The 14,502-nt window shown below is 38.7% G+C and overlaps 1 protein-coding gene across 1 annotated transcript in view; it reads left to right on the top strand.

Moving 5' to 3' along the window:
* The first annotated feature begins 473 nt into the window (after nt 1-473).
* Nucleotides 474-14,502, top strand: part of LOC113113827 (diacylglycerol kinase theta-like) — a 30,624-nt gene continuing 16,595 nt past the window's right edge. Inside the window, exons 1-3 of the mRNA XM_026280320.1 lie at nt 474-599; nt 2,595-2,680; nt 3,903-4,028. Of these exons, the coding sequence (XP_026136105.1) occupies nt 3,936-4,028 (93 nt within the window). The 5' untranslated portion in view covers nt 474-599; nt 2,595-2,680; nt 3,903-3,935. The remainder of the gene's footprint in view (nt 600-2,594; nt 2,681-3,902; nt 4,029-14,502) is intronic.

Below are 14,502 nucleotides of genomic sequence, written 5' to 3' on the forward strand. Positions count from 1 at the left end.
TCAGTTTTTTTTAATGACTTACTGATTGGAAAACTGAAAACTTTAGGTAAATGGTATGACTAGGCACAGATAAAATCTGCTGATACATTGTTCTGGTGTGGGTTTCGAGATAAAAATCTCAGAAACATGTTAAAATGTGTTAAACTGAAGAACCTGAGGGTGCTGCATTCTCTGGCATGCATATACTTTCCAAATCTGCCGAGTAGGGTGTACATTTCTTGTGGACCTGGAAATGACTCAAACAGATCACGGAATTATTGAACCCTTTCTTTAAAATCTGATTTCATGAAGTGAATTAGACCTCTCAGACAATGTGAAGATAACTTGTGAGTTGGTTTCAATTCGGACCAGCACAATGTGCCCTTCAAGTGGAGTTGGAAGTGTAATAATCTGGAAATGCTGTAAGTCTGACTCGGAGGTACGAGTTTCACTAGTGCACTCGAAGACAGAGTCCCAGATTTTATTTTATTAATCATTCTTCTCCTTGTTTGTGGTATAGGTTCCTGTAGCGCACTGCTTTGGTCCCGCCGGTCAGAAGAAGAGGTTCTGCTGTGTTTGTCGGAAACATCTGGAAGGCAGTTCAGCTCTGCGCTGTGAAGGTGTGTGTGTGTGTGTGTGTGTACTTGTTTATGCTACATTGTGGCATTGTCCCCATAAGGATAGTAAAGCCTGAAATTTTTGTAATTGTAGGGACTGGCCTGCCGTCCCTAAGAGGGAAAATAAATGATTAAAAATAGTAAATTATGTTTATCTGAAAGTGTAACAGTGCAGAAGTTTTTCTCTAAGGGGCAGGGGCAGTATAAAAGTAATAGAAGTCTATGGAAAATCCCCACAATTCACTGAAACAAATGTGTGTGTGTGTGTTTTTCAACAGTATGATAGCATCAGGATGTTTTCACCATATTAATGATTTTTAACTCCTAATATAAGGGCATTTTTCATGTCATGAGCTGACTTTGCCACAACAGAATTCCAATCAATAGTGGCGATCGGTGACTTTTCTTATGCACATTTCCTACCTCATTAAATGAAATACCCCTCCAATCCTTCTTCTCTCATTTCAGGTTTATCGATAGTTATTGGAATGCCAGAATAACATCAATCTACTTTTCCAAGTAAACTGCCGAACGATGTTACACGTAGTTACGTTATGATCAGAGGGTGGGGAGATGTTTCTGCATCAACCAAATGATTTTTTTTTTAGTTTTTCCAGTGAATAGGAGTTCCTCTAAAACTCCCACTCAGAAAACACTACTCCAATACCATCTAAAATACCAAAGATAATATCTAACAAAGGTAGCCCTTAAAATAAAATCTTCAGAATGTTCAACATTGTCTAATACCAAAAATGTAAGACATTTTAAGAGGACTTTCAGAATTTTCTTTACTTGAGAAAGGCTAGGATTAGGGTTAATATACAATTATGATCTTCAGCTGGCTGGACTGATCCAAGTGTTTATATAGGAGAGGGGGAACGGAAAAAATAGTTTTTATTTGTTGACTGTTTATTAAGTATAATGCATGTATAGTTTGAATCAAGATTTGTATACTTGTGTGAAATTAACCTTACCTTTTTGTAGAAGGTAAAAAAAAAGGTGAATTACCTTGAAATGGATTCTCTCTTGTGGGCGGAGCCTAGACTATAAAAGAGCTGTTTTATAATATTTCTCATTTGAAGGGAAAGTTAACGAGGACAGTTGATAGTGCAAACCATGTCAGTTATTTGAAAACCTTTTCTTAGAAGGAAGCTCAGCCTAGAGCTGGTAGAAAGTATATCTTATAGTAGCAAAAGCAGTCAGAAATTACAAGGGTCAGAAAAGGCGTGGATTATGTTTGTGTTCAATTAAAGTAGAGTCTCGATTCGAAGTGGTATTTTGGGAAATGAACCAAAATAGAAAGATGTAGGTGTGGCCTACTGAAAGTCAGATATTCTTCTCTGCTAATACACATTACGATTGTTTGCTGTGCAATCTGGTTTGTTTGGCTGGTTTTAGAGGTGTTTTACACAGTTGCGGGGCCAAGCTTAAACAAACATAATGGACGAAACTGGGAAGATTTAAGCAGGGTTTTAAAAAAAATGCTCAACATTTCCACTTTATTTTAATAATCAGATCGTTTCCTCTAAAACCTTTATTTTCCCGTTTCCCCCAAACCCTCTTGTTTTCTTCTTCTTATTTTTCTTCTGTTATTGCTCATTTGTCTGTGCTGGTCGTCCCTGTTTGGAAAGCATTTGTTGCCATGGAAATGGCAGAATGGCCTTTTGCAGTGGGCTGAATTCTAAGAACCGAGCTGAGAGAAAAACACTGCACTTCAACTCTCTCTTTCATTTCTCTTCCCCTCTCTCTATGCTTACAAAAGGCACAAATGAAGCTCAGAAGAAAAGTCGGTCTTTAATTCCCACACCTACTCAAACATTTGTTACACTAATGTGAATTAAATGACTTTTTGTATCATCTCGCAGGCAGTACCAGTTCATCAGATTTCCACTGCCCTGTGGAAATAAAAAATCATTTATGAACTGTTATGCCTCAGATGATGTTTGCTTAGTGGATAAATCACATAAAGACTGTAACCTCACCTCACATGTTTTTCAGTGTGTGAGCTGCATGTGCACAGCGACTGTGCCCCATTCAGCGTTAGCGACTGTCGTTTCTGCCACCAAGATGGAGGGCAAGACATTGTGAGTATGAGAACCATGACTACACCATCTACTGATGTATCAACCTCGACATTTAAAGCCCGTAGACCAGAGAATAAAACCATGGGCGACCTCCACACAGAAATTAGAGCTTGCTGTAAATGAAAGTTTTACTTTGTGTATAATCCAAAATTATTTCTGGCATTTTGGCATTATAATCTGGATTGGATTTTTTTACTTCAGAAACTGTCCCACAGCAAAGGATGCTAATAGGGATTAGAAACGAAGGAATGAAGAAAAGAAAGGAAATAAAATTGTATTGTTCCCAAGAGAAAGCAGGTTTTGACAATGATTGGAGAGAGAAACTAGAAACTCAGAGTGCACCCTAGTGAAATAATACATGGGATTTTGTTTATTAAAATTGGGGACTAGATTGCAAGTTCGCAGTATGTGTTCTTTTGCATTTTCACATTACAAGAAGCAGAATAAAAACTGAGCACCCACCGCACAGTGACTGATTTAATGAAAAGAGCTTTTGCCACTGAAGTTGTGCTATAAATGTCACAGATACAAATCCTTTTACTGATTTTACTGACAGAAAAAGATAGAATTCAATGGAAAATCTATCTGATGAATAATTATTATTTATAGTGCATCCTCTTAGGAATATGCTTTCTGTGTAAAGGTGTTATATTTTGTGGAGTTTTGCATGAGGGCATAAAAGTTCCTTATGTAAATTTAGCTCATGTTCAATTTTTTTTTCATGTAAATTCATTGTGTTGAACAAACAGCAAGATGCTTAAAGTGACTTCTATGTAAGCGCTGCTTTAAATATTGCTATATACCTTTTTTGTTCATAAATTACACTAACTGTACTTTTACACTGGCTAATATTTTTATCCTTGGCTGGGGAATAGTCATTAGATTAGTCAAACAACAATTTTGAAGACTGTTGATCTTGTTCCCTAGCACTCAAAATAATTTGCCTTATCAGAACATGATTTTGTCTTAATTCGATTTACTCATAAATAGAATTATATAATTGGATCATTTCTAATTATAGATCAAACTATCCTACTCCTAAAATTGACAGGAAATGATAGATGGATAAGAATGTTCTTTAACGACAGAATAAAGAGTAACACGGATGTTGATCCAGGAGCCTGTCCTGGGTAAATCACATTCCCTAGCTTTATTAATGCTTTAGATTGTGTTACCGGCCACATGGTTTTTCCTAACCCATCATCCCCTGCTGCTCCGATAGGACACGTACCAGCACCACTGGCGGGAGGGGAACATGTCCTCAGGTGCCCGCTGTGAGGTCTGTCGTCGCACCTGCAGTTCTTCCGATGTCCTGGCTGGCATGAGATGTGAATGGTGTGGCATTACGGTAAGTGTGTGAGTTGTTGTTGTTATTATTATTATTATTATTTTTTTTTAAAGTCCACCCAGCCCACACTAGTCTTATCATTCAGCGCTTTCAGTTTGCCTGCTGTCAACTGGATTCATCACACAAACGGCTTCATTATTTAGTTATAGATGGGCTCTCAGGCTGTCGTGTCTCACAATGAGTCAATTTATTATTTAACAGGTGCAATGTAGGATGCAGCTCCTGTCAGCATTTACAAAAATGTACTCTGCTGAAGCTGAATACAGGCAAGCTTGCTGTGTTTTTGTATTCCTTTGTCATCTTGGCAGTGGAAATTTCTTTTATTGCCTGACCTGGTTTCTTTGTTTCAATGTACTGTAGGTAGTTACATTATGTAATGTAGCTACATTAATATCAACTTCAAACCATGACTATAGCCTAAAATGGGGAAAAAAATATTCCAAGGCAGTTGAACTTGAATATACATATCCAAAAATGTTGAGGTTTTTCTTTGTTTTTGACAAGTCTCTTAATGCAGTGATGCATTTTTAGCAAAAATAAAGTAAATATAGTAATATTGTGGGAATTTTTATTTTAAGGTTAATATGCCTAAAAGCTGAATTAGGAGTAGTCAGTTCTCCAGTCTTCAGCAGCACATGATCCAGTTGCTGCAGTTGTTGCAGTTGAAAACAGTTCAAAACAGTCTTTTGGAATTTCAATAGTAGTATTTTGTTTGACTTAAAGGTCCCATGACATGGGTTATTTCCTTTTCTTTAAATGCTTTTTAATGTTTCCTTAGGTGTACTTATATTGTGTACTTATATATGATTTTTACATTTAAAATTTAGAAATAAAAAGCATTTTTAGATCCTGATATTAGCCCTCTGGCTTGAATGCTCTGTTTGAAGGGGCGTGTCTGCTGTGAGACTCCGAGTAAACCACAACTGTTGTGATTGGCTGACATCTTTGCATTCAATGTGCATTCATGTGGAACCCCTCTCAAATATATATATATATATATATATATATATATATATATATATATATATATATATATATATATATATATATATATATATATATATATTTACTATTACAGCTGTCGAGATTAACGAATCGTGGAAGTGTGGATTATATAATAATTTTTTCGATCTTCTCCCATCACATGAAAGGCTGCAGTGATGAGCATTGAGTAGACAGAGTCTGTTTATCGCGTGGATGCAGTGATCTCGTCATTATTGAAACACGTTTTCTCTCACATAATGCTTTCACCACAGCTAACAGCAAACACATGAATGCAGTAAGAGCTCCGTTGTGCAGCATTACAGCGTCATTCATTGTAACGGCAGTTTGGGCAAGTGTGCAGATATACTCGCGATGTGTAACAGCTCCGGAAAAAAGCAAGCGTTCTTTGATTGCTCTCTGTAGTTAAATCACAATTTAAATTAAAGCTGCAAGCAGCGATGAACGGGCCCTCGCACCCGGGCTCACCGCCATCGTGTTGCTTTAGTAAAAAGGTGAACGTTGAGAAATATGCATTTAATGTCCTAAATATAAGTGGAATATATCAAAGTATATCCCATATATGTGCCAATCTTACCGTTGCCAGCAGGTGGCGCTATCATTATAATGGAATATTGGCCTTCAGATGTGTTCAGGCCAGGACTCTTATCGAACATGTGAAGTTTGGGGAAGATTGAACATTTTATGCTTGAGTTACAACAACTTCTCTTGCTGTGGCAAGACATCAAATTTTGTCATGGCGCCATGGAAACGCCCTTTAACAAAAACTCAAGATCTCCAAAAGTTAACATTGCACAGGCCTTTAGATTAGACTGACCACAAAATGTATGTTAATCTCAAAAAAATTATAGGAGTAGTTTTTCACAGCGTAAAACATGTCACTTCCTGTTGCCAATAGGTGGCGCTATGACTATAACTGAATGTGGGCATGTAGATCTGTTAAGGGCAGAAGTTTTATCTAACATTTGAAGTTTGGGGCAGATTGGACATTGTATGTCTGAGTTACAGCAACTTCCTTTTTCATGGCGAAACATCGAAATTTGTCAGGCCGCTATGGACACGCCCTTTAACGAAATCTAAAGATCTTCGCAATTTAACATCACAAAGGGCTTAAGATTACACTGACCAGGTTTGGTGTTGATCTGAATAAATCTCTAGGAGGAGTTCGTTAAAGTACAACCCCTGAAAATGGCAAAAACAACGCCAATTTTGCAGAGAAAATTCTAAATAACCGACTTCCTGTTGGGATTCGGATTTCGTGCCAAGAGACTTTTTTGTAGGTATTGGTGTGTTACATGTGTATACCGATTTTTGTACATGTACGTGAAATATAGCTCGAGGCACACTCTGTTGAATGTGTATAGGTGGCGCTATCGAGCCATTTTGCCACACCTGATGGAATGTTGGCCTTCAGATGTGTTCAGGCCAGGACTCTTATCACACATGTGCAGTTTGGGGAAGATCGGACATTTTATGCCTGAGTTATAACATCTTTTATTCCTATGGCGAGACATTGAACTTCGTGACGGCGCCATGGACACGCCTTTTAATGAAAACTCAAGATCTTCACAACTTAACATCGCACAGGCCTTTATATTAGACTGACCACAAAAAATACATTGATGTCATAAAATTTCTAGGAGTAGTTCATCGCAGTGTAAAATATGACACTTCCTGTTGCCAGTAGGTGGCGCTATGACTATAACTGAATATGGGCATGTCAATCTGTTCAGGTCAGGAGTCTCATCAAACATGTGAAGTTTGGGGCAGATTGGACATTGTATGTCTGAGTTATAGCAACTTCCTGTTTCATGGCGAATCATCGAAATTCGCCAGGCCGCCACGGACACGCCCTTCAACGAAAACTCAAAAGCTTCGCAATTTAACATCGCAAAGGCCTTCAGATTAGGCATACCAAATTTGGTGTTGATCTGAATGAATCTCTAGGAGGAGTTCGTTAAAATACAACGCATGGAAATGACAAAAATGACACAAAATTTGCTCATAATATTAGTAATAACCGACTTCCTGTTGGGTTTCGGATTTTGCTCCAAGAGACTTTTTTGTAGGTATTGGAGAGTTACATGTGTATACCGATTTTCATACATGTACATGAAACGTAGCTCGAGGCGCACACCGTTGAACGTGTATAGGTGGCGCTGTTGAGTCATTTTGCCACACCCACTTCTGAAACCCATATCAGACGTAAATTTTCGCCAGTTCTGAGGTGTGTGCAAAGTTTCATGACTTTTCGAGCATGTTTAGGCCCTCAAAAATGCGATTCATTTTGGAGAAGAAGAATAATAATAATAAATATAGCTGCAAGCAGCGATGTCGGGCTCAAGCCATCAGTGCAACGCCACCCCGGTGGCATCAGGATAACTGTGCCCAGCGGGCATAAGCATTTACAGTAACCCTCTGACAATCAAGCTTTAAGGGATGCGGCAGTTAAAGGGTTAATCCGACCAATCTAGACTTTGAAATCACATACACAGGACAATATATATAACTTTAGTAACACTTTATTTTAATATTTATAAAAAATGTATAAGGTGTGCATTGTAGCTGACACCTATATGAACACATTACAATTGTTTTATGACTGCAAGTCTTTCTTCTCAAATGCTATTGAGCTTCAAATTTGCATTTGAGCCCATGTGAAAAAGTAGCATAATTTACATATGACTTACAGTTTGTTGTAATAAATATCAAACATTCAATTTAATTGTGCATTATAGCTGTCACCTAGATGAACAATTACAGTTGTTTTTATGACTGTAAGTCATTCTCTTCAAATGCTACTGACGTTAGAAAAGTGTATAACAATATCACATGTAACTTTAGAGACCGGCCCTAAATTTGAGACTCTAGAAAGTCCAATGTCAAGACAACTTTATGCCTGTTTTATTTTCTTTAGTTTTCTTTTCTCTGTGCCGGATTGCTGATGTCCTATACCCAGGCATAGATGTCCATCCATCAATTACGAACATTCAGCCGCAAACATGAGGTGTGAGCGGTCGCGAGCGCAGATGGGAGAATGGCGCATGTTTTTTTTTTGTTTTTTTGAGCAACTGGGATGGTGCCCCCTCTGGGAGTTGGTGCCCTACGAAGACTGCATACTATGCATATAGGGAGCGGCGGTAAAATCTCGAAGATATATTCCTCAAACCATCTTACAAGAGGAGGTGATGCTAATCCTTCAAGAATATACAGTGTACAGTTGGATTCTGAATTCTGAATCAAACTGGGTTGTGTTTATTTATTTATTTTATAAGACAACTGAGACTTTAATCTCCTTTGTAATATATGTGCTTTTAAACCAAGAACAATTTATTTATAGATGTATTACTGCTTAATAATGACTATTATTAAGGGAAAAGGCTTTATAATCATGAACTATTTACTAATGCTTAGCTAATGAGTGCAATTATTATAAAGTGTTACCAATGCATATACTAATGTTAACAAATTAGACATTATTTTACAGTGTTACCAAATCCTTAAATAATGTATTAGTGTTTTGTAATGATTTTAATGACCTATAAGCATTTGTGAAATAGTTTTGCTTGCATTGCAGCTTTATCTGTCAGTTGAAGAGTTTTACTGTTACATCCATGAGATTAATAAATGTCATGTCACGTCACAGGTTGTCATAGGTCAGTATCAAATGAGTTTGAAATTATTATTTGCAGCACAAATTAGGGTTCTTAGGATGTTTTTAAATCCCTAAAACTGTCAGAAAAGGATAAGGCCTAAGAGATTTCTTAACCTGTAATGAAAAGAAAAAACACCACCATTAGCAACAACAAAAACAATAACAATTTAAAATACAGGTTTTTTTTTTTCCTGATTATTAAAGGGATGATTAGGTCTCTCTCTCTCTCTCTCTGCCAGACAGCCCCTCCCTACAGTCCACACACACTGTCACAGTCACCAACCCCCTCACACTCCCCCTCCCTCTCCCCCTCCCTTCCCTCACACAGACAGGGTGGCCAGAGTGAGATCATGTCAGTTGAGAAGTCTGACAGTTTTTTAATTTTCTTTTATCCATACAGTGTTGTAAAGTCGTGAAACTATGCATATTTCCTCAGAATGATTTGATCTTTGTATGAAAAAATGCTTTGAAGTGTTTGGAAGCTGCAATTTAAACATACAAGACAATTAATGTTTCCCTTTTTACTGTCATTTCAAAAATTCACCACGACAAAACCGTTCAAGCTAACCAAAATCCGTTCGCAATTTAAGTTCCTCAATGGTTTTTCTTAATGTAGACAAAGTTTGGTGTGTATAGTGTACTTCCCCTGGGAGGAGTATGCATTAATTCCCAAAAGAAAATTCCCAAAAATCCATATTCAAGTCAAAATAGCCAACTTCCTGTTGGTCGTAGCTTATGACTGTGAATTAGAAAGTTGTCCGTCTTGATAAGAACAATTTATGTACCAAGTTTGGTGTCTGTAGCTAAAACTAATCCCCCCACTTTTGACAAAAGGTGGCGCTATAGAGTGCCTCTTCCACGCCCTTTTAAAAGCTTTTGCCATGGTCTAACTATCTTTAATACTGATACCTGTTTCGAGTTTCATGTAAATCTGAGCTAGTTATCTGCCTAAAAATCACCAGAACAGAACATTCAAGTTTGACACGTTGCCATGGCAACACTATATTAGATATAAATATCCCCATGACAGATTGTCTTCGGCCGTGTTTTGTCATTATTCTGATGAAGTTTGAAGCAAATCAAGTAAAAATAAGATGCTGAATTCAAAGCGTTCTGAAAATAATTCACTTCCTGCTGCCAGTTGGTGGCGCTATAACTTTGACTCCTAAAAGGCACATATATACGATCGGTATCATACAATGAACAAACCAATTAAGTTTGATCAAATTCAGCAAATGTATGTAGATGTTATTATACATTTCCTGTTTCTCATTTCTCGCCATAATTTCAACGCCTCGCCACGGGCAAACCGTTCGAGATATCAAAAATCTCTTCGCAATTTCGCATCCCCAATGTCTTGAGATCGTGTTCACCGAGTTTTGTGGTGAACGGGTGGAGTTCCTCAGAGGAGTATATCAAATTCCAGAGCATGTGTTTTTCATAAAACCCTAAATAACCAACTTCCTGTTGGGCGGAGCTTATGACATGCAGTGTGAAAGTTGTTTGGTTTGATGAGTTATATATATGTACCAAGTTTCATATGTATACGTGCAAGTATGCATGATATATGGCCCTCGGTACTACAGGGGGCGCTGTAGAGCCCCTGTGCCACGCCCGTGTATCAGACTCTGCCCGGCCCTAATGGCCGCAGGTTCCAAGGTGTGTGCCAATTTTCAAGAGTTTTTGAGCATGTTAAGGACCCCAAAAGCCCCCGAAACCTTAGAAAAAAATTAGAAGAATAAAAAAAAAAAAAAAAAAAAATAATCCTAAGGAAAACAATAGGGCTCTCGCCCTCCAGGCTTGAGCCCTAATTAAAGCTGCAAGCAGCGATGAACGGGCCCTCGCACCCGGGCTCACCGCCATCGTGTTGCTTTAGTAAAAAGGTGAACGTTGAGAAATATGCATTTAATGTCCTAAATATAAGTGGAATATATCAAAGTATATCCCATATATGTGCAAATCTTACCATTGCCAGCAGGTGGCGCTATCATTATAATGGAATATTGGCCTTCAGATGTGTTCAGGCAAGGACTCTTATCAAACAAGTGAAGTTTGGGGAAGATTGAACATTTTATGCTTGAGTTACAACAACTTCTCTTGCTGTGGCAAGACATCAAATTTTGTCATGGCGCCATGGAAACGCCCTTTAACAAAAACTCAGGATCTCCAAAAGTTAACATTGCACAGGCCTTTAGATTAGACTGACCACAAAATATATGTTAATCTCAAAAAAATTATAGGAGTAGTTTGTCGCAGCGTAAAACATGTCACTTCCTGTTGCCAATAGGTGGCGCTATGACTATAACTGAATGTGGGCATGTAGATCTGTTAAGGGCAGAAGTTTTATCTAACATGTGAAGTTTGGGGCAGATTGGACATTGTATGTCTGAGTTACAGCAACTTCCTTTTTCATGGCGAAACATCGAAATTTGTCAGGCCACCATGGACACGCCCTTTAACGAAATCTAAAGATCTTCGCAATTTAACATTGCAAAGGGCTTAAGATTACACTGACCAGGTTTGGTGTTGATCTGAATAAATCTCTAGGAGGAGTTCGTTAAAGTACAACCCCTGAAAATGGCAAAAACAACGCCAATATTGCAGAGAAAATTCTAAATAACCGACTTCCTGTTGGGATTCGGATTTCGTACCAAGAGACTTTTTTGTAGGTATTGGTGTGTTACATGTGTATACCGATTTTTGTACATGTACGTGAAACATATCTCGAGGCGCACTCTGTTGAAAGTGTATAGGTGGCGCTATCGAGCCATTTTGCCACACCTGATGGAATTTTGGCCTTCAGATGTGTTCAGGCCAGGACTCTTATCACACATGTGAAGTTTGGGGAAGGTCGGACATTTTATGCCTGAGTTATAACATCTTTTATTCCCATGGCGAGACATCGAACTTCGTGACGGCGCCATGGACACGCCTTTTAACGAAAACTCAAGATCTTCACAACTTAACATCGCACAGGGCTTTAGATTAGACTGACCACAAAAAATACATTGATGTCATAAAATTTCTAGGAGTAGTTCATCGCAGTGTAAAATATGTCACTTCCTGTTGCCAATAGGTGGCGCTATGACTATAACTGAATATGGGCATGTCAATCTGTTCAGGTCAGGAGTCTCATCAAACATGTGAAGTTTGGGGCAGATTGGTCATTGTATGTCTGAGTTATAGCAACTTCCTGTTTCATGGCGAATCATCGAAATTCGCCAGGCCGCCACGGACACGCCCATTAACGAAAACTCAAAAGCTTCGCAATTTAACATCGCAAAGGCCTTCAGATTAGGCATACCAAATTTGGTGTTGATCTGAATGAATCTCTAGGAGGAGTTCGTTAAAATACAACGCATGGAAATGACAAAAATGACACAAAATTTGCTCATAATATTAGTAATAACCGATTTCCTGTTGGGTTTCGGATTTTGCTCCAAGAGACTTTTTTGTAGGTATTGGAGAGTTACATGTGTATACCGATTTTCATACATGTACATGAAACGTAGCTCGAGGCGCACACCGTTGAACGTGTATAGGTGGCGCTGTTGAGCCATTTTGCCACACCCACTTCTGAAACCCATATCAGACATAAATTTTCGCCAGTTCTGAGGTGTGTGCAAAGTTTCGTGACTTTTCGAGCATGTTTAGGCCCTCAAAAATGCGATTCATTTTGGAGAAGAAGAATAATAATAATAATAATAATAATAATAATAATAATAATAAACGGAGCAATTCCAAGAGGGTCCTCACACCATCGGTGCTCGGGCCCTAATTAAAGCTGCAAGCAGCGATGAACGGGCCCTCGCACCCGGGCTCACCGCCATCGTGTGGCTTTAGTAAAAAGGTGAACGTTGAGAAATATGCATTTAATGTCCTAAATATAAGTGGAATATATCAAAGTATATCCCATATATGTGCCAATCTTACCGTTGCCAGCAGGTGGCGCTATCATTATAATGGAATATTGGCCTTCAGATGTGTTCAGGCCAGGACTCTTATCAAACAAGTGAAGTTTGGGGAAGATTGAACATTTTATGCTTGAGTTACAACAACTTCTCTTGCTGTGGCAAGACATCAAATTTTGTCATGGCGCCATGGAAACGCCCTTTAACAAAAACTCAAGATCTTCAAAAGTTAACATTGCACAGGCCTTTAGATTAGACTGACCACAAAATATATGTTAATCTCAAAAAAATTATAGGAGTAGTTTGTCGCAGTGTAAAATATGTAACTTCCTGTTGCCAATAGGTGGCGCTATGACTATGACTGAATATTGGCATGTAGATCTGTTCAGGTCAAGAGTCTTATCCAACATGTGAAGTTTGGGGCAGATTGGACATTGTATGTCTGAGTTACAGCAACTTCCTTTTTCATGGCGAAACATCGAAATTTGTCAGGCCGCCATGGACCCGCCCTTTAACGAAACCTCAAGTCCTTCGCAATTTATTATCGCAAAGGGCTTTAGATTACACTGACCAAGTTTGGTGTTGATCTGAATAAATCTCTAGGAGGAGTTCGTTAAAGTACAACCCCTGAAAATGGCAAAAACAATGCCAATTTTGAAGGGAAAATTCAAAATAACCGACTTCCTGTTGGGATCCGGATTTCGTACCAAGAGACTTTTTTGTAGGTATTGGTGCGTTACATGTGTGTACCAATTTTTGTACATGTACGTGAAACATAGCTCGAGGCGCACTCCGTTGAAAGTGTATAGGTGGCGCTATAGAGCCATTCTGCCACACCCGGTGGAATATTGGCCTGCAGATCTGTTCAGGTCAGGACTCTTATCACATATGTGAAGTTTGGGGAAGATCGGACATTTTATGCCTGAGTTATAACATCTTTTATTCCCATGGCGAGACATCGAAATTCGTCGCGGCGCCATGAACAAGCCTTTTAACGAAAACTCAAAATCTTCACAACTGAACATCGCACAGGCCTTTAGATTAGACTGACCACAAAAAAGACACTGATGTCATAAAATTTCTAGGAGTAGTTCGTCGCAGCGTAAAATATGTCACTTCCTGTTGCCAATAGGTGGCGCTATGACTATAACTGAATATGGGCATGTCAATCTGTTCAGGTTCGGAATCTCATCAAACATGTGAAGTTTGGGGCAGATTGGACATTGTATGTGTGAGTTATAGCAACTTCATTTTTCATGGCGAATCATCGAAATTCGCCAGGCCGCCACGGACACGCCCTTCAACGAAAACTCAAGATCTTCGCAATTTAACATCGCAAAGGCCTTTACATTAGGCTTACCAAATTTGGTGTTGATTTGAAGAAATCTCTAGGAGGAGTTCGTTAAAATACAACACATGGAAATGACCAAAATTACACAAAATATGCTCATAATATTAAAAATAACCGACTTCCTGTTGGGTTTAGAATTTCGCTCCAAGAGTCTTTTTTGTAGGTATTGGTGTGTTACATATGTGTGCCAATTTTTGTGCATGTACGTGAAACATAGCTCGAAGGCTGTTGATTTTCTTGGTATAGGTGGCGCTGTCGAGCCATTTTGCCACACCCTCTTCTGAATCCTATATCAGACGAAAATTTTCACCAGGTTTGACGCGTGTGCAAAGTTTCATGACTTTTTGAGCATGTTTAAGCCCTCAAAAATGCGATTCATTTTGGAGAAGCGGAAGAATAAGAATAATAATAATAAACAGAGCAGATACAATAGGGTCCTCACACCATCGGTGCTCGGGCCCTAATTAAAGCTGCAAGCAGCGATGAACGGGCCCTCGCACCCGGGCTCACCGGCAGCGAGTGGCTTTAGTTAATAGGTGAACGGTGAGAAATATG

This window comes from Carassius auratus, chromosome 14, assembly GCF_003368295.1.
Source record: "Carassius auratus strain Wakin chromosome 14, ASM336829v1, whole genome shotgun sequence".
In the NCBI taxonomy this organism is placed as follows: Eukaryota; Metazoa; Chordata; class Actinopteri; order Cypriniformes; family Cyprinidae; genus Carassius; species Carassius auratus.